Source organism: Grampus griseus (genome assembly GCF_964374135.1).
Source record: "Grampus griseus genome assembly, chromosome: 1".
Lineage (NCBI taxonomy): Eukaryota > Metazoa > Chordata > Mammalia > Artiodactyla > Delphinidae > Grampus > Grampus griseus.
In genome coordinates, this window is record NC_139017.1 from 111,955,798 (window position 1) to 111,982,976 (window position 27,179).

Sequence of the window (27,179 nt, forward strand, 5' to 3'; positions counted from 1 at the left end):
GAAACTGAAAATAAAATTTTAGCCAACGCACTAATGGTTAAGTTGCCAAGAAATTTAGTTAAATCCAACACTAATTTAGTCTTTGAAATACAACGACGATATATAATTACTGAGGCAATGGTATCTTTAATAGGAGAAAATAACATCATTGTCAGACAAAGTAATTACGAAAAAAGGTATGCAAGACTTATTGTGAATCACAGCGTAAGAGCAAAAACTGCTAAGCGTGAGATATTTTTCTTTTCCTCAACTCCACATTAAAAAATTTTACTAATACAAATTATTTACCAAAAAATGTCTATTATTTAGGTACTGAACATTTTAATACATTGCCAGCAAAATATATGTGAGTGAAATATTTTCTGGAATTAAATAGAACACTTACTGAAGTGTTAACAAATTCTTTAAACTGTGGTTTTAAAGTTCTCTGATTTTCTCCAGTGTCTAAAAATGTAAATGCTAATTTTTAGTTTCATGGATAAATACTGTTCCTATGATCTTTTTCAGGAGGCAATATACTCTAATAAGAGTTATAATTTTGTATAATAAAACATTTCAATAGATTTTCTTCTTTTCTCTTCTACTCTTGTTCTCTTAAAATGTAACTATGGGAATCAGAACAAGAAATAGAGGGGGCAGAAAAAATCTTTGATAAAATCTATTGTCCAAAATAGTCACTTGAAGACTGAAAACCTTAGTTTCAAATGACGTACTGAGTTCTTTCTTCTTATCATTTTCCCTATGACATAAATGGGTCTTTCTAGCCATATACTTCTGTTAAACAGAGTATTTTGGGATAGGTTGAAAGGTGCTATGCATCAATGAGAAATGAAAAAGATGGAGTTACAGCTATGTACATAAAGATTGTCTACAGCTGGTATACATGTCATTAATCATTCGTGTAGAAGCCTCTAGTAAGTACAAGTTACCAGGATTGTGTTACATGTTGTATGTCAACTCACCAGTCTAAATGCCCACACTGAAGATTAAGTTTGAAGATGAGGCAACTCATCCAGGAATTAATCAGATTTTAACTCTGCTCTGTGTGTGTGTGTGTGTGTGTGTGTGTGTGTGTGTGTGTGTGTGTGTGTGTGTGTGTACAGGTAAATAGGTAGATGGGTACCTCTTAATAGAATTCTATGTGAAAGAGTGAGACCAAATTAAAAAGAAAAGAATTCTCCTATTCAGCTAAAAAGAGTTAAATCACTAAATGGGGCATTCTTTCTCTTTCAATAACAAATAATACTCTTCTATCTATTCCCAAAAATAATTTCATAAATTACTGTTTAAATAATGTCATGTAATTTGCTGATAAAATTCATCACTACTTGATGATACGGCTTAGCTAATCCTCACCCATATTGATGAACATGAAAATACAAAGAGTTTAAAGAAAGAAAAAAGTACCATAGATTATAGGAGTGCACAGTTTATTTTATAGTTATCGACCTGCTCAATTGAATCATATCCATTTGAGCTTAGGAGCTTAAAATTCATTCCAAAGCTTGCCGTCCTGACATGGATATGATAAGACACAAGAACAGAAACACCACTCTGAAGTAACCTAACTGAACTGCACATGTTCTGACCCTTTTTGTCCTCCCTAGAGCTTTTGCTACCTGGCAAATGCAACTCTAAAACTGCACTTGTATCTCCAGATCTTTGCTGTTAGCCAAGCAGAAACCTATTTCTCCCTGGGACTAGCAGCCAGAGAGGTGTTCTCTGAGGAAGACTTCTAAGTGAGTGTGTGAGCTGAACTCTTACTGAACTGAATTAATTATTAACGATGCAGATGGAGCTGTCCAAATGATAAGAACAGCTCCTGACGTGTCATGATCCAAGCTTTCATTAAACCATTTCAGGCATACTAATGGTTTCCCACTGCTCATTACTTACAAGCACTTTTCTCATAGATATAATAACTCTAGTGCCTGTAGGCAAGACATTCTATAGAAATACAGAAGTAGGAAGTTTTATGTTCCATAACATGTTTTTCCTTCATTGAAAATTATTAAAAATGTACACTTATTTAATACTACTAAGTTATGTGATTTCAATTCAGAAAAGCTGGAAATGCAAAACTATGCTTTCTAGGAATATCAATAGGTACTTTTTGTTATTCCTTAGAAGGACAGTATACAAAATAATTTATATTGTATAAATTTTTAAACTGTGTCTGAACTGACTTTTAAATGACCTATATCACCATAAGGATATATACAGGTAAATATATTAATACTCAACAAACATGTGCTGTACAATCACATATTTCACTTTAGGTTACATTTGAGATGATGTTTTACACTTCAATACCACTCTGTCTTTCTGTGTTGGGACGATTAGAGGGCAAAGCAATTGCAGGAGAAGAATTACTCCCAGGATCTGTACTGTGATTGCTACCTGCTGTTTTGTTTTGTTTTGTTTTTAAGTTGGGAACACCAAAGCCCTTCACATCTCAACGTAAATGGCTTGGTAAAGGATAATGATGACAAGACTAAAAAATAATGGTAGGCTCTCACTATAAAAGGGCAATATAATAAAATGTCCTTTACCTCTTTTCTTACTGGAAGCTGAGTATATATGAACATTAACTCCTTTCGCTCAGTGAAATGTTTTTTAATACTCTAAAGACAGTATTTATCTTCAGAGATAGAAAATAAACAAAACTGCAGTAGGACAGAAATATAGATCAAATATCCCTAAAATGATTTTTACAATTTTCAAAGTATCAGTATGTTCGGCCAAGGGGTCAGGGAGAAAAAAAAAAGCTTGAGTTTTTAAGGATCATACCCCTTTCATATCAGCTGTTTGTCATTTATTTCAAGATAGGCTTAGGCTGTGTTAGCATAAGTAAGCAAAGAACAAAAAATTGGGACAATCATCTGGATTGAATAATTCTGATGAGAAATCAGCTTTCCTAAGAACACTTGAGAGTGTTTTTTACTGGTTCGATTCATACAGGCATTCATCTCAAATTTTCATTTTGCTTTCATAAGTAATTGTATAAAAGAATTCATTTTAGTGACAAAAGTAGTTTTAAGTTTCCTTGAACTACTAAATTTTTTTCTTAATTTTACTGACGTACTAGTAACTATAATTGTAATACTATTAACAGTAGAAATATCTTAATAAGCTTACTTGTGTCACCTTTTTTAAAGAAAAAACCTTAATAGGAATAAACAGTTATAGGCAATATATAAACTTGATTGTTTCATTTTCAATCTTCTAATGGTCAATAACACTTATTTGTAACAGCATGATGCTAAAACCGAGTGAAGTTTTAAATCCAAATATTTTAGCTTTTTTAAAAATTTTCAACTATATTTGAAATATTTGACTACTGATAATTTAAGTTAAAAAATACCTTAATGTCATTATACTTAAGTTGTTATCAGGTTTATTTTAAAATAAAATTTCTTAGAAACCAATATTTTTATTTGGTATTTTAAGTCTTAGAAAAGTAATGTTATTTCTAATGAGTTTAAAATTTATTTAATATTTATTTATTACGCTAAGCTTAAAAAAACCTTTTTTATGCCCTAAAAAGAATTTAGGGTGTGGACATTTATTTAAAAGTACTAAATTACTATGTGGAAATGAAGATAATAAATATTAAGCTAATGTTCTTTTACTTCCATGAAACATTCAATTCATAAATGCTACACAGGCTTGGTGCAGAGCTAATACTATAGATTTTAAAGATGTAACTTCATGAACTAAACCTCTTAACAAAAAATTCCACTACTCAAAACCAAAAGATACTATACATATCAGTTATTCCTTTCTAATTATCAAACTACTTTAAAATCATACAATCTTAACATAAAGATTAAGACCTGACATTTTTGCAAATTAAATTACAAATGAGGGAAAAGTATTTCTTAAAGGAAAGAGTGTTTTTAAAAATAGTACTAATTAGCAAGTGTATAAACTCTCAATAATGATATCGAATGTAAAATATACTACATAATTTTATTCTGTAAGCTAGACATGCTTATAAATCTTTGAATGCACAGATAAATTAACAGTAAAACAAATTATCCCTGTTTCAATTGTACTGCTAAAGCAGCAAGCTAAAAATGAAGGAAAAATAGAGTCTGCTTACCAGAATAATGAAGGTAACAGGTCCAATGAAACTCCATATGAAATAGTTATCAACATGAAGCCAGCAACTATTATGAAAAGAAAAGAATATTAAGTAGCTTCAATGGATGCTCAATATCACAAGTAAAGCAAAATTTTAAAAATCTAACAAGCAAAAGTATCTTTACACTTACCTTTAAAAATTAATTTATCATGGGCAAGAACAATTTGAATAATTCTACTGTTCTTCACTTTAGGTTTTAAATTTGATAAAGACATGCATAATTATGCTTATATGGGGAAAACAATAACTCCCCTCCACCCCAATCCTGATGGTTAAGACCTCTGACTTTACTAAGAAAAACGCGAAACTTGGTATTCCAAATTGTCTCATTTTTAAAAAGTTCTTATCTTCAAAATTTGCCTTTAGATCTGTATCTGAGCTAAAATGTTTAACCCTATGGAACACAAGAGATTAAAAAAATAAGTGGTCAGATGTAATGTTTGTTGCAAAACAGTATAGCACAAATATAACACCTCAACTGGGAATGGATGAATACTAGAAAAAAAAAAATCAAAGCATAGAATTCATACTGTATTAGAGTAAATGATGCATAAACTTATTAAGACAGATTTTACTTAGTGGTTCATTTTTCATATAACATCAAATCCCCAATGAATTTCTTTTATTTGTCTTTCATCATCTGTGTAGTCAAAAAGCTTTCTTTAGTCCAAAGAATCTTTATATAACTAATTTTATCAAAGGAAAAAATAAACAGAATTGGAAAGCAAATTCATGCCTCTAGCAAATAAAATCCTTAGAAACATGGTCTACCTTCTGTCACTTTCCATAAAAATATTTTTTTATAAATGAATGACAGTAACTTATTTTAATCCTTTCAAACTGCCTGATAAAATATTATCAAAGTAAAACATATGGGCTGGAATGTGGTACTGTCACAACTCAGAACGAGAGTTACCTAGAGGGTCGGCTGCACAAAGAGAGCTAATGAAACATTAGCTTAAAAACTGAAGTTAAACCTGTCAGATGCTTTAAGTTCAGAAAAATTTTTACCTAATATCTTTCTAAGGCCAAAAAGTTATTTACTTTTTCAATTTGTTAGAGGTCAATCTCTTGTGTTAAAAAGAAGTTCATAATTTAGAATATGACTTGCCAGAGTACAAATCCTCTCAACCTAGAAAATTACAAAAGACTTGATTGTAACTTGTGCATGGCATGCCCATTTTCTTACCAATAAGGCTTTCAGATGCTATTTTAGTCTGTCAGGGACCCTCACTGACAGCTAACAGGCTTTAAAAAGTTATTCACTTGAAAAACACTCAGGTCACTTGCAATTACTTACGCTTTTTCTGTTCCATAGCTCTTATAGTCAATAGCAGCTGAAACGCCAACCACTGTGGCAGGAAACAAGTAACCGGCAACATAGTAATATTTCTTCCTTGAATATTCACTTTCAAAAACTTCAACTAACATCAGATAGAGCTGCACACCTTCTAGGCACATCCAAGCAAAAGCAGCCAGAAAGAAAAAGTGTAGAAGTCCTGCAAATATTGGGCATGCTATCTATAAAGAAAGAAGCAAAAAACACAAGAGAACACGGGAATATAAACAGCCCACTCTAAACCTAAACAATATTCACCGATAGTACTCACTACTGTCTTTAAGATATACCATTATTTAGAGAAAATACTGCTTCTTAAAAATTTTTTTTTTCCATAAATGAAAATACTGCCAAATTTGGCTTAATGCTTATGGAGTGTAATGCTAGGTGTGCTAGAAATATCATCATTGTAAGACATTATTATTTATAGCAAAAGTAAGTGCAAATAAGAAAACATATTAATTTCTCTTCCAGAACTATTCATTTTTAAATCTGAATATCCTACTTGTAGATAAGTTGCTTTACAAATCTTTAGAACAGTTGTTTCCAAATATATTATTTCTATTTTTTTCTACTACAGAATTTTTTAAAATTTGCTTTAATGATAAATATCCCAGCTCTAATTACTTAACATTATTTTCTTGTTATACATGGAACATTCTCAAATTCATCCCAGTGCAGATGAATACAGAGTAAAGCATTAACTAATTATTAAGTTCTCTTTGCGACACTGAGACCTCATGATGGTGAATAAATTGCTCAGAATATGAGGAAATGATCACTGGTTAGAATGACTATGTAAACAAAATGAAAAATTTAAAAATCGGATCTTTTCATTTTAGCATACCCAGCATTCTTCTATTCAAATTACGTGTTTTAATAACAACCCAGAAAAATGCAACTGTACCTTAATACAAGAAATGAATTAACTCATAATAATATTACTTAATGATTGGGTTGTGTTTTATTACAAATTATCCTTCAGTATTGCCATGTCAATTATTGTAAGTTACAAGGTCAAATATTAACAGCAGCATATGTGGATACACCTGTTATAATAATAATTCTCAGAGATCCAAGGTCAACAAACAGAAGGAGTACTTACCATGTATTTTGTCTTATCAATGCCTATTAGGAAAATAAATTCAGCAATGAAAAGGTTGATACAAAGGTTCTTGTGAATAGTATTACGGTCACTCTGTAGACCACGGAAAAAGCAGAAGGTGAAGATGCAGATAGCCAGACAAACAAGGGAAATGACAATTCCCACCCAGGTGATGACTGTAAGAAGTAATTCGTGAACTCCATCTTTGTACTGAAAATTAAAAAAATGAGGAACTTTAGTATTCCTGCATTACATTAACTAAGGGTAAGATAGGTTTCACATGTGATAGCTCAACTTTTAATACTAAACTCTCTGAATATTCATGTGTGTTCAAACGGGGCTCAATACTAAAAAAAAAAAATTACGATCATATAACAGAGTTCAATATTATCTTATTGATTTTTATATTCAAAGAATGATCCATGAAAGTAGATTTTACCTAGAAAATTATGACCACAATAATTACTTACATAAACATATAGAAAACATTTTACAACAGATTAAAGACTACTTAGTTATTTCAAAATAATTGGCATTTTAATGACTTGCCAGGCTAACAAGTAGTCAAATTTTAAGTTTCTCCTTGAGTTTTTATATTATATATATATATATATACTAAAAGTTAAGCACATAATAGATCTGAGAGCTTTCATGTTATAGTTCTTAAGTATTTTTATCTCCTGGCTTATGTTCTCTTAATCACAAGAAGAAATGAATACTAAGAAATATTCCGGAAGCCATTCTGATCTTTCAAAATCTGCAGTCTGGCACAGTGTGCAAAGTCGTTAGGAAATTTAAAACAAAAGTTTTGAAATGAGATTCAAACATTCAAGATGGTGAGGGCATGTTAAACTTTAGAGCCTTCTGTCTCTTTCGCATAACCTATTGCTGTTCATTTTTTAAATCCCTGACAGCCTCTGCCTGACACCTGCCCAAAGGGAAAAACTTAGAACGAGTCTGTAAAGCACATGATTTTGAGATGTAGCAATAAATATAGTGCCAAGACTTCCTAAAATATATGGACAATGTAAAAGCAATTAGAAATCCACATTACTTTGTTTCCTTTTTAGTTACAATAAACACCCAAAGAAGGGACTACTACACAAGCTGTTTTGAATCTCTGAGGTTTTTCTCTGCTACTAATTAGAAGTGCAAATACTTACTGAAATTTTCCTGTGGGCCATGAGAATTGCAAAATTGGTTAGGTGGCTGCACGCACACGTTGTACGAGTTTTATTAGTGTCAACCAGCTTGCAGCCCTGGGTAGACCAATATCCCATCATAGTTCTCTCTGAGTAGTTCCAGAAGGAGCAGTTTGCATTGAAATAATTGTCAGGCTGGGAAATAAAATGACAAGATAAAATTAGGATTTTACACTCTAAGATGGCAATAGCCATTGTTTAATATGTGTAAAAGGTAATTTAGATTAAACTTTTCATGTTTCGGACTATAAAGTTTTTCATCAGCAGAACTGTAGACTATGTTATACAAGGCAGATATCTAACTTAAAAGGGGCTTTATAGTCCAAAACACTCTAAAGTGTACTCTAAATTACCAAAGACCCATTTTACACAATTACAATTTCCATCTTATGATTTTACATACTGATGGTCCATCAGAATCATTTTTTTTTTTCTTTTCTGACAAAATTAAAGCCATGAATTTGTTCTGAGAAAATTCTGTAAGGACCAAGTGTTTTAAAATCTATTTTGTTTGGGGCCCATTTTTGCTCTAAATGACCCAATAGGGACAATTTGAATCCTGTAGTTAGTATGTCAAGCTCTTAAGAGAGTGAAGCAACTGCAGAAGATATAAGAAGAGAATAGCCACACAAATGTATCGTTCACTAATGAATTCTGGAGATTCACGTGGCTATCTATGGGCACTTTTTCTCTCTACTATAACAACAGCCAAATTCTGCAGACAATCTTCCAACACAGTGTTTTTAGCTACCAACTTGCATCCTAAGGCACAGCAGAGGAATCGCATCTCTTCGACTCTATATTTTTAAAAACACAGGGCTTGATAACAATTGTGTTTATATGATCTGTAAACAAACAAACAAACCAAAAAGACCTGTCATACTAAAAAGGCAGAGCTATCGTGCTGCTAGGGTAACAGTTAATTTTCATTCTAAAACAAATTATAGTCATTTACATTTTCCTGTTGATTACTGAATTAGCTTTCATTAAGAATACAGTTAAATTCTAATAATCACTGAACCAGGCTCATTTAATTTTATGTTCACAGACTTAAATAAACTTGTGTCTCTGACCTAGTCCAACATTTGAAATTCAAATGGGAAGGCCTTTTCTTTCCTCTCTGCCACTTCCCCATTCCCCCTCTCTCTATCTCTAGCATGTTAGTTTTGCTTTCCTTCCTCACTGGTTTTATAATTTTCCACTACTTCATTAGCATACATAACTTACATCAATGTGTGGTAGGGTAAAAAGCACAGGATCTGTCAAGTATACTCGGCTGGATTCTTTATTGATTGAAACTGAAATGACATGGGAATTCACTGCAATGGTGCTATTTCGACCGATAAAGTCAGCACCCAGTTTTATGGTTGCATTTTCTGTACTAAGGAACTGTCCCAGACTCCGGTAAATGATGAACACCAACTTTGCAAGACCTAGGAAGGTAAAAAGTCATATGTCTTTACAGAAAATATGCTTCTGAATAAGATGAGATACAATAAAATAAGAATAAAATGAAACAAATCCTTATGGAATCTTTATTCAGATTAAGTTTACTGGGAAAGAGAAGGCATTACTTTAAATCTGCTTATAAATGCTAAGCTGTAATTGTTATATTAGGAGTCAAACACTCAGTATTTTAGAATTAATAGGTTTAACTGAACAAAAACCCTATCAATTTTTAAAAGACTTTGTTCCATCTTACCATTCCTGCTGTTCTGTTTGACGGTATTCGCAGAGAGTTGGATTGAGCTGCCTGCCCCTTTGATGCCCAGAGGAAATTTGAAGTCTTGGACCTGTCCTTCTGTACTGAGCACTGCAACTTCCAGAACTGGATAAGGCAGAAGATAAAGGAGGGGGAAAAATGGGGTATTCTCTAAATTCAACTACAAAGAGGCAAATGATAATTGCAAAGAAACCACTGTTTTCCTTTTTTTCTACGTAAAAAACTTTAGTGTTCAAGTCCAACAAAATCATGAACAAACAACTTATTCTACGAGGTCTTAAACTTTACTACTCTAAAAATTTTGGTGTAAGCATTTTAACATTTTCTTCATAGTTTTATATCTTTTGTCAACTAATTCCAGTCTTTTAGCCTACGAATATGAGTGTCTGATTTATAGTACACGACTATCAAAGTTTCATTTAAATCATTAAGTTAAACAAAAATATTTCAAAATGATTTTTGACTCTATGTTAAGTAATTTTCAACGACCATCACTTGGTAATGGTAAAACAAAATACGAACTATAAATGTGAATGCCTTTATTGCATGTAGACATCTAGTTCTATGTATATAACACATTTTAATACATAAGATTACATAGGTCAACTTTGCAGTAATAGGTTTTCTCTGGTTTCTAAAAGTAGGGAGCTCAGCATAGCATTATTCAAGAGAAAATGTCTGGCATTATGTTCAAACTTCCCATTAATTCTCACTAGCAATGATCAATTTTTACATATTCAAGTTGGGCAAAATAGGACCTGTGGGCCAAATCTGGCCTGCCACTTGTTTGGGTAAATTAAGTTTTACTGGGACACAGCCATGATTACCCATTAACATATTGTCTATGGCTGTTAAGTATTTGCAGCTTAGACCACATAGCCTGCAAAGTTTAAAATGTGTACTACTACTTGGACTTCTATAGAAAAAGTTTGCCAACCACTGCAGTATAATCCAAAGTTCAAAAATTCAAATGAAGTAGCAACACTGGAAAACACGTAAGAAAAAGAAGACAATGCATAAACATTAAGAACATTTATGTGATCAACAAGACCAATGTTGTTTAACTTTGTTTAAAAAATATAATAGTAACATCTTCAACATAAATGCTGTCTACTGTAACTCCAATAAAGACTGCAATACTTTATATCAGCATATGATTATTTAAAAGAATGAAAAAGTATCATTGTTTCCACTAAAGAAAACTATTTCATATTAGTAATTAGAATGTGCCATTTATTGATGAAATGAGAGGAACTGGATGAAAATTTTTCATTTCAGTATTTGAATTTTAAAAAGTAACACATAATTCAATAAATACAGTCCATACATTTTTCTCTGAATTTCACCCTCTCTGATGGCATATACCCTTGAATAGCTATTTCTATACTTAGACAAACATGTGTGTAAGTGTTGTATGTGCCATGCGTGTGCACGTGCACACACACACACACACACACACACACACGAGTATGATGAATTCACCCACTCTCTTTTTAGCAAAATGGACTCATACCATTACAGAGTAACTCTTGGATGCTATTTTTTAAAAATCTTTCTCAACTTTGTTTTGCAAAATACATATAGATTCAGCTGTAAATATGAAATCATAACATTGGAAATTTTTATAAGCTATGAGACCACATGTCAAGCACCTGAAATATAAGTTTATAATGAGTCATATAACTCCTAGAATTTTATCAGCTGCAAAAGCTGGTAGAGATACTTTGCTTAGAAAGATTAAGCAGGTGGGTATGTGGATGATCACCTGTCCTCATAACAGATTCCATGTTTGTGGGTAGTGGGTGAAGGGAATGAGTGACAAAAATATAATATATACCTCTCTCTTCTTCACACTAAAAGGGGTTCTCAATTATTAATTATTCTTAAAACAAGACAGAAGACAGGGTAAAAAAAGGAAATCCTTTAAGTTTTCAGTAAATGTTCCAAATATAGATACACATGTACAAAGACTTAATTTCATTCAACAAATATTTACTTATTAAAGTTTAAAATCATGTCCATAGTAAAAAATTAATAATTTGAATTTTTAAAAACAGGATCATTAATATAGATCTTAGTAGAGATGCAACAATCAACTTTATACTATAAATAAATAAGTAAACAGACAGACAAAAGGGAAAATTTTCTTGAAACACAAAACTGACTTAAATAAATAGAAACCCCAATACTTTATGACCATTTAAGAAAATGAACTCATGGTTAAATATATACTGAATGTTTAACAAACTGCTCCAGTGAATATAAGAGAATGTTTTTCAACTCATTTCACAAAACTAATATATACTCTTGATGCATAGAACAGTAAAAGGAGAGAAATTACAGGATATCCTCACTTATTTAAATTATGTAAAAATAGTTAATAAATTATATATACACTTTAAATATAATATTGAACAAACTGAGTTTAACTCAAAAAGGCATAGAGAAATTAATGCATTAGAAAATATATTAATGTCTTTAACCAAATTATGAAATTAAATAAGAAAAATATTAACAGAAAGAATTCAACAAATTTCAACACTCATTCAGTATAAAAAATCTTTATGAAACAGTAAGAATAAAAGAAAAATTCCTTGCCTAGATAAAGGTTTTGTTATCAGGTAATGGTTATGTATCCAAACGTACGGAAAAAAATGATGCAAAACTCTAAAAGCAATTTTTTTTAAGTCAGGATCATTCCTATCACAAGTTTTATTTAGCACTGTACTGAAGGACCTAGCTAAGGCAGTAATTCAAGAAAAATAAAAGGTACAAAGACTGGGAGGAAAAAGCAATGTGTTCATTATTTATAGAAAATATACTTAACTGCATAGTAATGGGCAGGAGACTCTATAGTATCAGAAGGAAAAGAATTTAGCAAGTCTGCAATCAGCAAAATCAACTGTACACCAATCAGCAAACAACTGGAATATGTTTTTTTTATATTTATTATTATTTTTTTTGCGGTACGTGGGCCTCTCACTGCTGTGGCCTCTCCCGTTGCGGAGCACAGGCTTCAGACGCATAGGCTCAGTGGCCATGGCTCACGGGCCCAGTGCCTCCGCGGCAAGTGGGATCCTCCCAGACTGGGGCACGAACCCGTGTCCCCTGCATCGGCAGGCGGACTCTCAACCACTGCACCACCAGGGAAGCCCCGGAATATGTAATTTTAAAAAAATACTATTCACAATAAAACTTAGTGTATGTTTCCTAGGAATACGCCTAATTGAAAAAGTACAAGACATTACTGGGAAAAATACAGAACTTAGAAAACCTAACAACAGATGGAGAATTCTGTCATGGCCCAATCTGGGAGAACTCAACAGATAAATCTGTGACACTTCTTTCAAAATCTATCTACAAACTCAGACTAATTCTAATAAAAATTCCAACAAGATTTCTTTGAGTATGTGGAACTTGACAAGACGATTTTAAAATGCACATGGAAGAGACATGACAAATAGCAGCCCAGAGGAATCCGATTCCTCAAGAAGCAGGGTTGAAAGAACTCACCAGATATTAATATTATTGAAACAAAAACAAAAGCAACAATGTAAAACAGACACTCCCAACATGTACAGAAACTTGATATATGACAGAGATATCTTTACAAACCACTGGGGACAGGAATGGCTTATGCACTGAAAGTGCTGAAACAACTGATTATCTGTATAGAAAATAATGAAATTAGTTCCCTCATTAATATTATAAACAAAATAAATTTCAGGTTGGATTAAAAACATAAATGTAAAAAGGCAAAGCTTTATCATTTCTAAAGAAAGTATAAAATCTTTATCACTGCAAAGTAGAGAAAAATTTCTTGATCAGGGGACAAAAAACCCCCCCAAAACACTATATTTTTTAAACAAGATCCCAAAAGTATCAATCCTAAAAGAAAGGATTGATAATTTGAGTTCATTATTCCGTAAAACAAAAGATTAATAAACAAGGTACAAAAGAGAAGGCACAGACAGAATAACCATTTGCAAACTATATAATCTTCAAAGAATTAGTTTCCAGAATGCATTACCTACATATAAAGAGATAGACAGGAAAAAATTGTGGACAAGAAATTCACAGGAGAGAAAATTAAAATACCCAATAAATGCATTAAGTAATCAGGGAACTGCAAATATTGTGATCAATTCAAATCTACTAGAATGACAAAATTTATGTCAATAATAAAGTGTTGACAAAGAGAGTGACGGGGAACAATGATATTACTGGTGAGAATGTAAATTGGTAAAACAACATTAGAAAGCATCGTGGCAGTATTTAGTAAAGTTAAACATGGGCATGCTCTACCACTCAAAAACTATTTCTAGGTTGTGTGTGTGTGCACGCATATATATCTTGAAAGTCACAAATGTATGAGTAAGAGGCATACAAAAACTTTCACCACAGTTTTCATAATATCAGCAAAAAAGTGTAAGCCACTAAAATATCTATCACAGGCATAGTTAAATGATTGTGCATTCTTAGAGCAAATGAATGAACTAGAGATGCACATATCAATGTGCATAAATATGAAAAATATAATGGCAAGGGAAAATTATACAATTACATTTATAGTGTGAAATCATTAACATTAAAGACATGAAAAATAACAGTTAAATGTACATACCTGTAGAGCAAAAATAAATAAATAAAAGCTTACTAATGCTAACAAAGTAAGAATGATGGTTACCCTCTTTTTCATCTGATCAGGAAGGAGGGGACCCAGGGGATTTCCAGATTATATATACCTATTTCTTTTCCCCCAAACCTGAAGCAAATATGGTAAAATGCTAAGATGTGGCTCAGTGGGTGACTGCTACACAGATGTTTATGATTTTCTCTATACTTTTGTATAGCCGACATAATATATGTTTTGTTCAACAGATTTCCTGAAAGTGAACACACGTGATTCATAGAAGAGCCACCCAGAGCCTCACTCACAGCCAGTGCTGAAGATAGGATTTTAATATATTTCTCTGTCCTTCTGTTTGTCAAATTCATCACTGAGTAGTGGCTGCAGTGAGAGGAAAGGGGAAGAAAAGTAATACAGTGTACAATGGAAAAACTAGGACCTCTGCCAGCAGACCCGCCGTGTACTAGGTTCCATCAGCCTGAGTCCCGGGGTAAAAGCAACATGGAGCCAACTGAAGATGGTAGGGAGCAAAGCAAAGCTAAGCCTCAGGTGACGTGGAGTAAAGCAGTCATAAACTTTGTTGTTGAGAGCTGCCGTGACTTTAGAGCTTTTGTTACTGCAGTATAACTAAGCTTAAATTGAGGTATACAATCAAGCTGGCTGCTAAGCCCATTGGGAAAATAAATGATAGGGAATTTTATTATGCTGGATTAGGCTGATAATAACTAAACCACATAATCAATCTTAAGATCACAAAGAAAGACAATCAAACATGATGTGCTTCTTTTCATAAGCTGCAACAGAAAGTATTGGGGGGTGGTATTTAAACCTGAGGTTATTAGACCAGCCAAAGAACCTCGAAGGGTAGAAGGAAAACTCTTCCTTTCCAGTAACAGCAATGCATCAGTCAAATGTACAACACGAACTTGTTTGTATCCTGGTTAAACAAATTAGGTATTAACAAATTTACAAAAATCAAATAACTGAAATCCCCTTTTTATCTTTCCTGTTTTTGATTTTTTTTTAAAGTATGAGAATGGCTTGTTTTTTTTTAAAGTCTAAGATACATATTAAAGTATTTAAAGTAATAATATATTAGGGTTTGCTTTAATAATACAATGGTGAGAGGAATAAGTGAAACAGGATTGGCTAGATGTTGTTGAAGCTGGGTAATGAGGATTTTTTATCAAAATTAAAAACTTCTGCTTCTCTCAAGATATCATTAAGAAAATAGAATGAAAAGTCACATGCTGAGTGACTATATATTCAGAATACATATATGAGACAAAAGATTTGTATCAGGAATATATAAATAATCTTTATAATCCAATAATAAAACAAAGAACTCAAAATGGGAAAAATCAGATACTTCACAAAAAGATATATGAATGGCCAATAAGAACATGAAAAGTTGGAACAGTTTTCAGCAAAACATAACTTTGCAACCATACAAATGCAAAATAAAACCAAAATGAGATTCCACTACAAACCACTAAAACGGCTAAAATTTAAAAAGACATTTGAAAAGACAATTGTAAATGCTGGTGAGGATGTGAAGCAACTGGAACTCTAATTGCTATTAGGAATATAAAATGGTACAATCACTTGGGAAAATAGCAGCTTTACTAATAACAGTCAAAAAGTGGGAATGACCTAAATGTATAAATAGATATACAAATAGTGTTGTGCCCTTATAATGGAAATTCAGCAATAAAAAGGACAGAATTACTGATGTTGGCACCAACATAGATGAATCTCAATAACATTATACTGTGTAAAAGAGGCCAGATCAAAAGGAGTATATAGTCTATGATACCATTCAACGGAAGGTCTAGAAAAAGCAAAACTAAACTATAGTGACATAAAGCAGATCAGTGGTTGCCTGGGGCTGGGGGTATAACAAGGCTGACTGACAAAGATTATAAAGGACCCTTTTGAGGTGGCTGAAATACTGACCATGCTGTTGGTTAAATGGGTGTACATTTGTCAAATCTCATCAAAGAGTACCATTAAAACAGCTGCTCTTATTGTATATAAATTATACCTCAAAGTTGATTTTAAAAAGCTATAATCAGGTATAATTATAACATATAACTATACCATTTTACGAGGTCATGTATAAGGGTAAATCATACAATCAAGTGAAAATAAGGATTCAAGGAGAAACCACTAAGGAGGAGAATCAAATTGTCTTAATAATCAAAGATACTGTATCCACACCCTAAATTTAGATGAGAACATAAAGTGAAGACATAAAGGGATAATGGGCTATTTTAGTTCTCATGTCTAAAAAGACAACAAGTCCTAGGAAAAAGTTGAATCTTGAATGCCATATTAAATTACGGATATTATTTTTCACAAAATTGTGAACTAAAAGACATGGAAATATATTGGAATATGTAAAATGGCCTTCATATCGATAATTCTTGGGTAATAAATACATGCATACATTAAGTTCAGGGCATTATTTTTGAGAAGGCAGTAAAATGTGTACTACACGCTATGAGAATCTCTACCCACAATGTTCTTTCTTTAATTAAAATTTTTTTAAAAACCAGTGTAAAGGATAAACATTTAGAACTCTGAAAAACACAAGTATCAGGGAAAAAATATTCCTGGCCATTCTCAAACTGAGATAAAAATATCTCAGACATATAATAATAAAGTGTTCTGCATACGTAAAGCCGGTGGGAGCAGAGGATGTTGACCTGCCCTATCAAAATTTCTTTGCACTCTTGGAAGGAGCTTAAATGGGAAATTTTATGTTTTTTGGTTGCTTTTAAAATAGCCTTCAGAAGATTTAGAAAACAAATTGAGGTCACAACACAACACTTTAAACAATACTTTTTATGACTTATCTTCTGAGACAATCAAGTCCACACTCCTTTACCTTACAGGTACGTCCCTGGAAACATTTGAGAAGAATTGTTTAATGCGTATGTTAGGAATTTTATTAGACTACTAAATAAATTAAACCTCAAAATAACAAAAGCTTTAGACATAAAATAGGAGCTTTATTCACTGTCTATTCCTACTAAGCTATGGTAGAATATCACTTTCCTTATGACTGGTCTCCCACATTAAAGCAGGCCAAATTATTTTGATTTCACTTAAAGTTATTAAGTTACTTGTCATTTCAAAACCTCATAAAGTAAATAAAAACATGATTCTAATATACCTTTTTTCCTAAAAACTCAGTTATTTAAAATAAGCTTAAGGCTCAGTTATTTAAAATAAGCTTAAGCTTAAATCCAGGTATCATAATCTGATAGATGTCTATTTCTCCTATACACCTTGTTTCTCTGTATTTTTAAATAAAAGTCTCATACTTAGGTAGGCACAATAAGGCAATAAGATATGGCATTCCAGATAGCAAAACTTCATTCAATATCTGCTGCTCCAATGCACTCTTTCGATGGAAAAGTAGTCTGTGTTCCCTTTGGGTCTTTTTTTACATTTATGCTGTGGAAATTTTTTTACTTTACTAAGGGATACTAAAATTTCATTCGAGCTCAATCCCACTGAATAACAATTCTAAATCAGTCAAGCCTATATTAATATAATTTCACTGTACTTACAGTAGTACTTCTTTCAAATACCATCAAAAGTGAATTCCTACCTCTCACTGCCAGCATTTAAATTCTAAATGATGCTTCAAAACTATCCGCAGCTGTTTTACAGTCTATAAAGCATGGATATTCTGCTCTATGGGTGATGTAGTTCACCGACCACATTTTCACCTGAAAGCAGTTCTGTTTAATATAAATGTTTGGCTCAAATATCTGCGTGCCTAAAATATTTGGGAGAACGCATTTCAGAAAGTAATTTAACCTCATTAGGAACGTATTGTATAAAATGGAAAGGCATTCGCCACAGCTCCACAGCAAGCACTTTCATTACGTAAGCAATCCATATTCTTGCAGTTAAGTACTCTACACACTGTTTTCCTTTAATGATTTTTCAGTTGGAAAAAAACACCAACTTTTAAAAGACATAGGATAGATTTTGGCTTTTGCATTAATTTTATGAGTGTGATCAATAATATCTCTTATTAAGGGACAAAAATAATTGGACAAAATAGAAGTTTGGCACTGGGAAATAACTCACAAGACTCAATGGAAGCATTATTCTCTTAAACATCTATCTTCTAAATCAAAATTAAACCTGACAATAGATTCACTCACCAATATTTTCTGTGGGCATTGAGACCCTGGTTGGTTCTACGAGATTGTCAGCCAGGACAAAAGCTCCTTCTTCCAATGTATCCAGTAGCATTGTTGCAGTATGCGCTTGTTCAGAAGAATTCATGTGTTTCCATGATTCCAAAGCTTCAGGTCTCAGAAGGTTGTCCACTGTGTCAACAATTGCCTGCATCCATTAGAAAACTATCATTAGTTTTGACTACTTCTAGTACCAAGGTGATTTTCAATCACTGACTAGTGACAACTGTAATATTTATCTGTCATGATGATTTACTCTTACGGAAGAACACCTGGACAACATATATGTGGCCAACTTGATGTCTGACCCTTTCAAAATAGAACTAGCTGAAGATCAGTAGACTACTATTTGATTATAAAGACTAAGTATAAAGAGATGACTCGTTTCTGTTTATCTAATCATATTTCAATTGTTGCAAAGAAATAAAACCAGTGTCAGCTCTTAATCTGAGGTATTACCCCTACATGCATGGTCACTCCTACATAAAACCTCAAGACTTAAATGTTCTAAATAGAAAACACTGGTGTCTCTAGAGTAGCCTAATACCTATGCTTGAAAATTAAACCATATTGTTTTTTGGAACCTGAACTAAAAATAATAACCAAAATTGTGCCTTATAACGTTGTCTACTTATTATCATTGGGAAAAAAACAAGGTGATTTCAAAGTGTATAAGTTATCTGTGAACATTTTCAACTCTTCCAATTGCCTGGCCAGCTAAAAAACACTCGAGAGTATACCTTAATTCATAAACAATCATCTGTTTTTAAGGAGATCAAGAGAACAGTCAAAATATTTAAAACCTATACTAATAATTTAAGAAAAACAGAAAGGCAAAGTAAAGTCTTAATAAATATCCAAGTTATAAATATTCCTACGTGTAGGTTTAGTTTATTACCATGTAAAACAACATTAAATAAAAATGTAACCCGGTCAGTTAAGCAATTGAAGGCAGGCTTTTGTACTGATACTTACTGTAGCTGTACACTGACTATGGCTTGGATAACTGAAATCACTGAGTTTATTTACTCTTTCCCATTTACCTAGCCATAATGTGTCATTAAGCCCAAATATCAATTGTTTTGATCTACTGATAATCACTGAGAAAAAAAAACACACTCTACAAAGAACAACAAAAATTGCTAGTTTGAGGTACTATATTGAAATGAGCACGGGGAAAAGTTGTTTGAGGCTACTGTCAGAGTTAAGATTAATTAGCTTAGTCCAACTTAATATCCTCGTTCTGTCTGCCACGTGAGCCACCACGACCTTCCTAGCAGGTAGAAGATACTCGCAAGTGGCACTAAAGGCTTTTTTCTCTCTCTGATGGGAGATAGAATAGTCAAAATGCTCACACTGATACTGCTACAGCCATTAACTAGAATGGAACAGAAATTGGTCTGCTGAGGCCAGATTCATTAGTCACCAAGAAATACAGACTGGAGCCTCTAATCTAAGTTACAAATGAATCCTCTGTCACAAAGCAGGAACTCGCTTCATTTGCACAGTGTAAGTCAGCTTCTGATTTGTAACTTAAGGAGTTTTATTAGTTTTATCTGAACACAGAAGCTCACTTGAGACATACTGAAAATGACACTGGTCAGAAATTAAGGTCATGCTGAAATTTACTACCTATACACATAACTCGCTGATGGCATGCTTTTATTAATTTGTAATGCTCCTTAGTTATTACTAGTTGTATTTTTCTAGTGGAATCAAAATGATCATTAGCCTAATCATATTCCTGAAGTAGTCTCCCTGCCAAAGAAAAAAAGCTATTCTATTCCCACTGAGATATATGTCCTGGGCAACATACTAATTATTACATTTCACACGTTAACTAATACCTTAAAGGTGAGCTGAAAATTTCCGTACAACAAATTCTATACACTTCAGTATCTATTTCTTTGCCCCCATTAAACAGGCTAATAAGGGACTTACAAAATATTACCACCTAAAAACAGACTTTCCCACTGCCTTTTCCTGTAAAGTTCTCAGATGCAGCAATGTCTATTACTCGTTAGTGAAATGCTGTTCTTTTTTTCTAGATCCTGCCAACTAAAACTGGTGAAGTCATATCTTTTGAATAATCTCTATTCTACAAAACTTACAAAGTTCTTTCGTTTTGTTTTCATACATATACAGATTAGTTCTTCAAGGTTTGATTGACTAGGAATATGGTCCCCAGATGAGTAGGGTTAGAAAGTAACCATCCCCAGCAAAAGGAACTTCTTTATTATTTGGATCTACCACACAGAACTGGCTTGGCATAATTCCAGTTAGCCTCACCATGTTTCCTATTTTACTTGGATATACCAGTGAGAAAAACTGGCTGCAGTGGACAAGGATTCTGAGCCAAACAGTGGCTTTCCGTTTCTATCATCTCGATAAAAACCAACATATAACATATATCGAGAGCACTGTCACATTATTTATATTTTATTTCTAGTAACCCATCCCCTTATCAACCTGATTCTAGAAATGACTCCAAAAAATTTCAAGACAAAGCCTGTTTCATTTAAGAGTACACCACAGAGGTAAGAAAGCAGTGACTTTTTCATGCACATACATTATGACTACACAGTCTTTGATATGATAAACTGCCAGGAATATATCATAGCTGTTTCACTCAAGTTGTTTTTCAATCCACAGAGATGACAACAGGATATAACGAGACTTTATGATAACTTTCCAATTCAGAGGATATTTCATTAAAATTCTTGTATGTTTGGATGAATGGAAAAACAGCAAAAATTATAAAAATAAATTATTTGCTTATTCTGAGAGTAATATACCTGTGAAAAGCCAACATTTGTACAGCTGATATGGGGCACATTATATAATTATCAAAGACTGAAATACATTGGATCATGCAGCAAGATGATAAAGCGTAACAGGTAGCTGAAGAAGGGAGAAAGCAGGGTGACAGCACAGGGGAGATACCTTAAGGTAAGCCCTGCATGTCTTCTCTCGTTTTTGGAGCTTTTTAGTAAAAGAAAAGAAAATCAGAGGTTAGATTTTTATCTGTTGAAAATTGAGGAAAGAAGAAATCCTCAGAAATTAAGCTGGTGGTCCTGAGCTCAGCGTTTATTATGTACCGTAATCCTCTGGATTTGTGTGAGTCTATACTGATTGCCAAGATTGTGTATTCAGTTTTCAGCTGTATTTTACTAAACATGATAATCCAAAGTATCTTGATAAACCTAGAGACAAAGTATGTGATGAAAAGGAAGAAAAAAACCATAAAACCATTTCAGCCACAGATTTCAGATTCATATGAATTTCATATAAACACTTTACAGTGTGGTTAAAATAACTATCAAATTTTTGTCAAGGTAGGAAAAATTAGTAGCACTAACACACTATACTCCTAGCAAAGGAAACTTGTCCTTCTCTCAAAACCTACCACTGAAAACAGTATTTCAGTGGCTAACATTCCTATATGCATCACAATTTTCTTACAATCACAAGAGTTGACTGTATTAGTATATCAGTTGTGTAACAGAATCTCTCCTAGTGGGCCTTCCAAAGTGAGAGTACTGACCAAAACCAGGCAGATGACGTTTACCACCAACTAAAATCTCCCTCAGGTAATTAGCGTCATTTGGGGGGTGGGGATGGGTGTGCACGTTGCTCCTTTCCCAACTATAATTCTTTCTTGAGATATGAACCAAATTAGAAGTTCTGTTTCTATGCGTTTGTCCAGGGGGCCAAAAGTTAGGCAGTTAACTGCTGGAAGAATCCAGAGCAGCCATACAAAACATCTAATTGAAAACAACGGAAAATTTCTACCTACCTTGTTATAACTCCGTCCAGCTGAATCCTTTTCACTAGGTTTCAGTTCCTGCAGCTGCGCATCAAGAATGTCCACCAACTGCTCCATCAACCTCACTGAAGAACTCACGTCCCCAGCAAACACTGGCCCTTTGGTATGTTTAGCCAGTTCATTGGCAAGGCTAGCAGCGTTTTCTCCACTTCTGATCTGAAATGACAGTTTATATTATCTCAGTAAGATTTCTTGTTCTGTTTGTGGCTTCTTATTTTTTTCCCAAGTATCTTTGTTGTGGTGAGAAAAGTATTTGCAAATATGTCAAAATCTGCAACTGAGACCAATAATTTCTCTTCATTTCAGATGATTAAAGATTCTTAGATCCTCAAAAACATATACTTAATCAGACATTTTAAAGAAACAAAAGGTAAAAAAATCAGAAATCGTTTAAAAAATTTTTGAGATAGTTCTCTCATTTCACTGCAACCATTTAAAACTGCTATTTAAAAATCTTACTTATTTATTCCAATGATCCAAAAATTTAAGTGAAAATGTAATCAATATAATACTGAGGGCTATTATTATCTACTGCTTGCATTTTAGAAAGGTAGATGGCGAAGGAGAAACTAAAATGTCACTGCATTACAATGTAATATTAAAGTTACTAATGCTTTTTAAAGTCATTTTTCTTATTCTATCATAATCATCTGCAATATGAACATCTGCTTGCATTCTGTGGATTCAGCTGCAAATTAATGATACTTGATTTATTAGGCCAATACACTATTTGTCTTACAAACATCAAAAGAAACAGAACTAAATATGAATGAAATTAAGCAACTATGTACTCATTAAAAAGCTTAACATAGAAAACAGCATGCCCTAAAACATATGTAACTTTGAATAAATAGTTTACAGACAAAGCTATGCATAATTTTTTACTTTTACGCTGAACAAAGAGCAACGAAGCTGGTTTTAACATACAAAGTTAAATTATTTATGTTAGAAGTTAAAGCCCTTAATCACCAATGTGTATCATATTAAAAGGTTCCAACCAACCTTCTGAGCCAGCTGATTTACCCAGTGTGAGGTACAGTTGCTAAGATCGGGGCCCCTAGGGTTCCATGTTCCAGTGGAAAGCATGCAGAGATACGAGGCAGTTCCTACAACAGATGTAGAAAGCAACAGTGAAATTGAAACCATTTTTTCTGCATGCATTCGGGAAATCAGCTATGATGATCCTACTCCGTGTGTTAAATTTTGAATAAACATTAATGGAAGTAGTTGACAATAACTGATGAAAAGTAGGGTATAATACAGACTATAAACAGTAAATATAAAGTCAGCACAGAAATATCAGACATTTACAGCAAACAAACAAAAAGCCCTTGATTTTCTTGGGACTCATCCAAAATGATACATTGCAATGAGAAAGACAGCTGTAAGGAAGCCTCACTAGAGAATCCATGGGCAAAAATCTCAGGCTTGACCTAGGTCTTTAAGAGGGAGAGAATTTAATTCAGTGCCTGACCTTAAATGACTTTTACAGTTTAAAAACCTTTAAGTTGTCTACATGTGCTATATTACCAAAGTAACAAAAACAACAATGAAGTTAGCTATCGTAAATATCTCTTTCCTCAAATAAAATCACTTCTGTGTAGTTCAGAACCTACTTAAAATAAGTTTTTGTTTGTTTGGTTTTTTTTTTGCTGTACCCAGGCCTTTCACTGTTGTGGCCTCTCCCGTTGCAGAGCACAGGATCCGGACACACAGGCTCAGCGGCCATGGCTCACGGGCCCAGCCGCTCCGCGGCACGTGGGATCTTCCCGGACCGGGGGCACGAACTCGTGTCCCCTGCATCGACAGGCGGACGCTCAACCACTGCGCCACCAGGGAAGCCCCTAAAATAAGTTTTAAAATGTATATATAGTATTTGACAGGAAATACCTCTCGTTCCCTTGGGACATGGTCGTTCAACCATCATTCCCCTTTGTGTCTGAGGCCACCTTATCCCCCTTGCGTCTAATGCTTCACAGAATCTCTCTGGCAGGGGAAAAATATTTGTTACAGGAGGAATTTTGGTTGTAGAAACTGCTGGAGGTGGTTTTGTCCCTTTGCTTCCTTCCTGAGATCCAGCTACAGTTGTGCTCATGGGGCCTTTCTGTGAAGGGCTTGTGGTTGATACTGTGGTTTTGAACATCTCAGCTGAAGAAGTTACTGTCACAGCTGTGGTAGGCACTACGGAAAAAAAATGAGTATGTTAATCTCAAACACACACTTGCACTCATATGTGAACGTGTACGCACGTGCACACACACACACACACACACACCCTACCCATCCAACTACCCCAAAACCAACAAAATGAGAAATTAATGAGAATATCCGTAGGGTGGGAGGAAGAATAAATCTCTTCATTTATTCCAATTTATTCATATTGTTGGCTAAGCGATGGCAGTTTAGGATTTACCATAGATTTTGCTCTATGACTCTAATTGTGCTAGGCTTACTTCTCAATGAAATATTTGATAATAAATTTTATGTACAATTTCATCATATATCATGTAACAGGAAATGAAGGGCAGTTTCATATAGAAAATTTCAATGTACATATCAAATACATTATGTCATATCAAATACATTTAGAAAAATCCGTTTCTTATATAAATTCATACTCTGAAACAATAAAATTCAAAGTATCAACAAAAGTCTAACCATTACATATAATTAGGACAATAGAAAATTTCAAGTCACCCACTCTGCATCTTGAAGGAAAACAAATACTGTAACATCTTTCCACCCAGCAGCCATTCTTGCTTGAGAGATTTTTGAGCATGCCTGATTAGATCCAAACAGAAGATAAGCTGGGCATGCTTGTGCTGTTTCAGTAAGGAAACATCTGAGGCTTCGACATTTTTACTTTTGAAAACACAGGTATGAAAAAGAAACTACTTCTGGTCAGAGGTTACAATGCAATCTCATATCAAGATAACGGGTTCGATCAAATAATGCCTAATTTGAAAACAACCCTACATATCCTACTGACCTTTAACAGAGAGCATAAAAGGATTTAAAAATATAAAAGTGGATTTAAGCGTAGAAATTTTAAAATAAAAAAAATTTAAGGTTATTTTGGACTTCCAACATTACTTTTAAACTGTTGAATCCACTAGGTTAAAATAATAATGGAGCTTAATGTTTCCCTCATTAACACTTAATTTAAAAAAAACAACAAAAATTCTGTCAGTAAAACTTTAATGGCACCATTTAAAATCTATTAGGTGATCACACTATAGTTTTATCAACATTTAGATTACTGGCTCTTAAGACCTTGTAAATATGATGCCTTAAATTTAAATTGAGTAGAGCAAACTAAAAATAACTATTTTTTAAAATAATCTTATAAAACATTAACTTAATTTATGGCTTTGCTATACATAAAAAACAAATTAGAACATTAAAACTTCTTGGAAAACAAGTTCATATTATCACTGATAATATTAAGCTCTGGTCCATAAATAGTTTACATAATTCTGACTCTATGACAGAGTATGCTAAGTTTATCAGAAAAAGTAGTGTGTACTTGTTCCTAGTTCTTTAGTAGTGAGAAACTTCTTGTTATCAATAAGTGCAAGACACACTTTTTACACCCTTTTTTCATTCTATCACAAGAGAAACTTCTTAAGCAGTGTTTTATTTCCAGGGCATCAGTTACTGACCATATGAGAGAAGCCTGTGTACATTAGCCAAGCATCATGCCTAGCCAGCTGCTGCAGAAACCTATTCAAACCTGTTTATCTTTTTCTGTAAAGCGCTTCCCTGACATCCTGTTAAACCTCGTAATTTTCTTTTGATTACAATGCAGCCAGGCTTTCAGTGCTTTCTCAATTAACATTTGTCAAAAGCATCACAATCTTTTGCAGAAGTGTCAAGTGAATGCTGCTGAATGAAATCTAAAAGCCGGGGGCGGGGGGGATCCGGAACAAAGAGAAAAGGGCAGAGCAAAATGGTTTAGTGCTACACCTTCTGATGTATCCCTTGACACTGTGCTAATTAGTACATATTTAATCACTGAAATATGTATTAACAATACTACAATTAGTGATCTGTTTGCTGAGCATCAGTAAAGATTCATAATAAGTGAGTGAAGGTAGGCAATAAAATGACTTTTATTAAATGCACAAAATTTCATGCAACATTCTATACCATATTTGCATGTGTCATTGATAATAAAATTTCATACCTTTTTACCTTTTGTTCATCAAAAGAAGTTTAAAGGGAAGCAACACATTCTTCAAAGGTAAACCAATGAAATATTGGGGTACCATGAAAATAAACATGAACATCAACTTTAAGTGGCAAAATGAAACCCTTTAGGAGGACAACTATAAGATTTTGCAAGGCCAAAGCTTAACAACTTCAAGGAAAGCATTTTTTTCTAATGTTGAAGCTAGAAATGAAGAGGTATTTCTAAAAATTAATATTTCTTTCCCTAGGTGAAGACAGGTCACAACAGGGCACCCCATGATGATAAAAGCTTACACTTTATTCAGCATTTATGTACCAGATGCTGTGCTAATCACCATTCATGGATCATCAGATCATCTTATTTAATCCTTATCACAACCCCATGAAGTAGGCACTATGATTATCTTCCTTTTACAGAAGAGAAGACTGAGCCATGGAGGAGGTTAAGCAATTTGTTCAGGTTCACTTGTCCATACTCTTAAATGTTATGATCTTACTTTTCTAGATAAAAGATTTTCAGAGACTCTGGGAAAGTATGGCACCCTACTAAGCAATTTGCCCTTATTTTGGAGCATTTAACTGACACTGTGTTCTGCATAAATCTTTAAAAGAAGAAAAAATGTGGGAACATAAGATACTGAAGCAATAAAAAGTTTCGTAAGGAACCGTATGTGGCAAAAGGCTCAAAACTCAAGAATATCCTATAAATGGTAACAGAAAACATGGCAACTCACAATAGACTTATGTCATAAATCTAAACCCTACTTTACAGAGCCTGTCCCAAAATTATCAGGTG

At 33.4% G+C, this 27,179-nt stretch overlaps 1 protein-coding gene across 3 annotated transcripts in view; it reads right to left on the bottom strand.

Moving 5' to 3' along the window:
• Positions 1 to 27,179, bottom strand: part of ADGRL2 (adhesion G protein-coupled receptor L2) — a 180,411-nt gene that overhangs the window by 15,504 nt on the left and 137,728 nt on the right. For 2 of the 3 annotated variants that reach the window (XM_082670292.1, XM_082670293.1), the window contains exons 6-15: positions 24,083 to 24,373; positions 23,195 to 23,298; positions 22,163 to 22,348; positions 18,331 to 18,514; positions 9,496 to 9,621; positions 9,021 to 9,226; positions 7,755 to 7,928; positions 6,592 to 6,801; positions 5,448 to 5,668; positions 4,106 to 4,172 (exon numbers count right to left, since the gene is read on the bottom strand). In XM_082670292.1, coding sequence (XP_082526418.1) covers positions 4,106 to 4,172; positions 5,448 to 5,668; positions 6,592 to 6,801; positions 7,755 to 7,928; positions 9,021 to 9,226; positions 9,496 to 9,621; positions 18,331 to 18,514; positions 22,163 to 22,348; positions 23,195 to 23,298; positions 24,083 to 24,373 — 1,769 coding nt within the window. Of the gene's footprint in view, positions 1 to 4,105; positions 4,173 to 5,447; positions 5,669 to 6,591; positions 6,802 to 7,754; positions 7,929 to 9,020; positions 9,227 to 9,495; positions 9,622 to 18,330; positions 18,515 to 21,309; positions 21,349 to 22,162; positions 22,349 to 23,194; positions 23,299 to 24,082; positions 24,374 to 27,179 lie in introns of all 3 variants that reach the window. The other variant, XM_082670294.1, reaches the window with a different exon arrangement.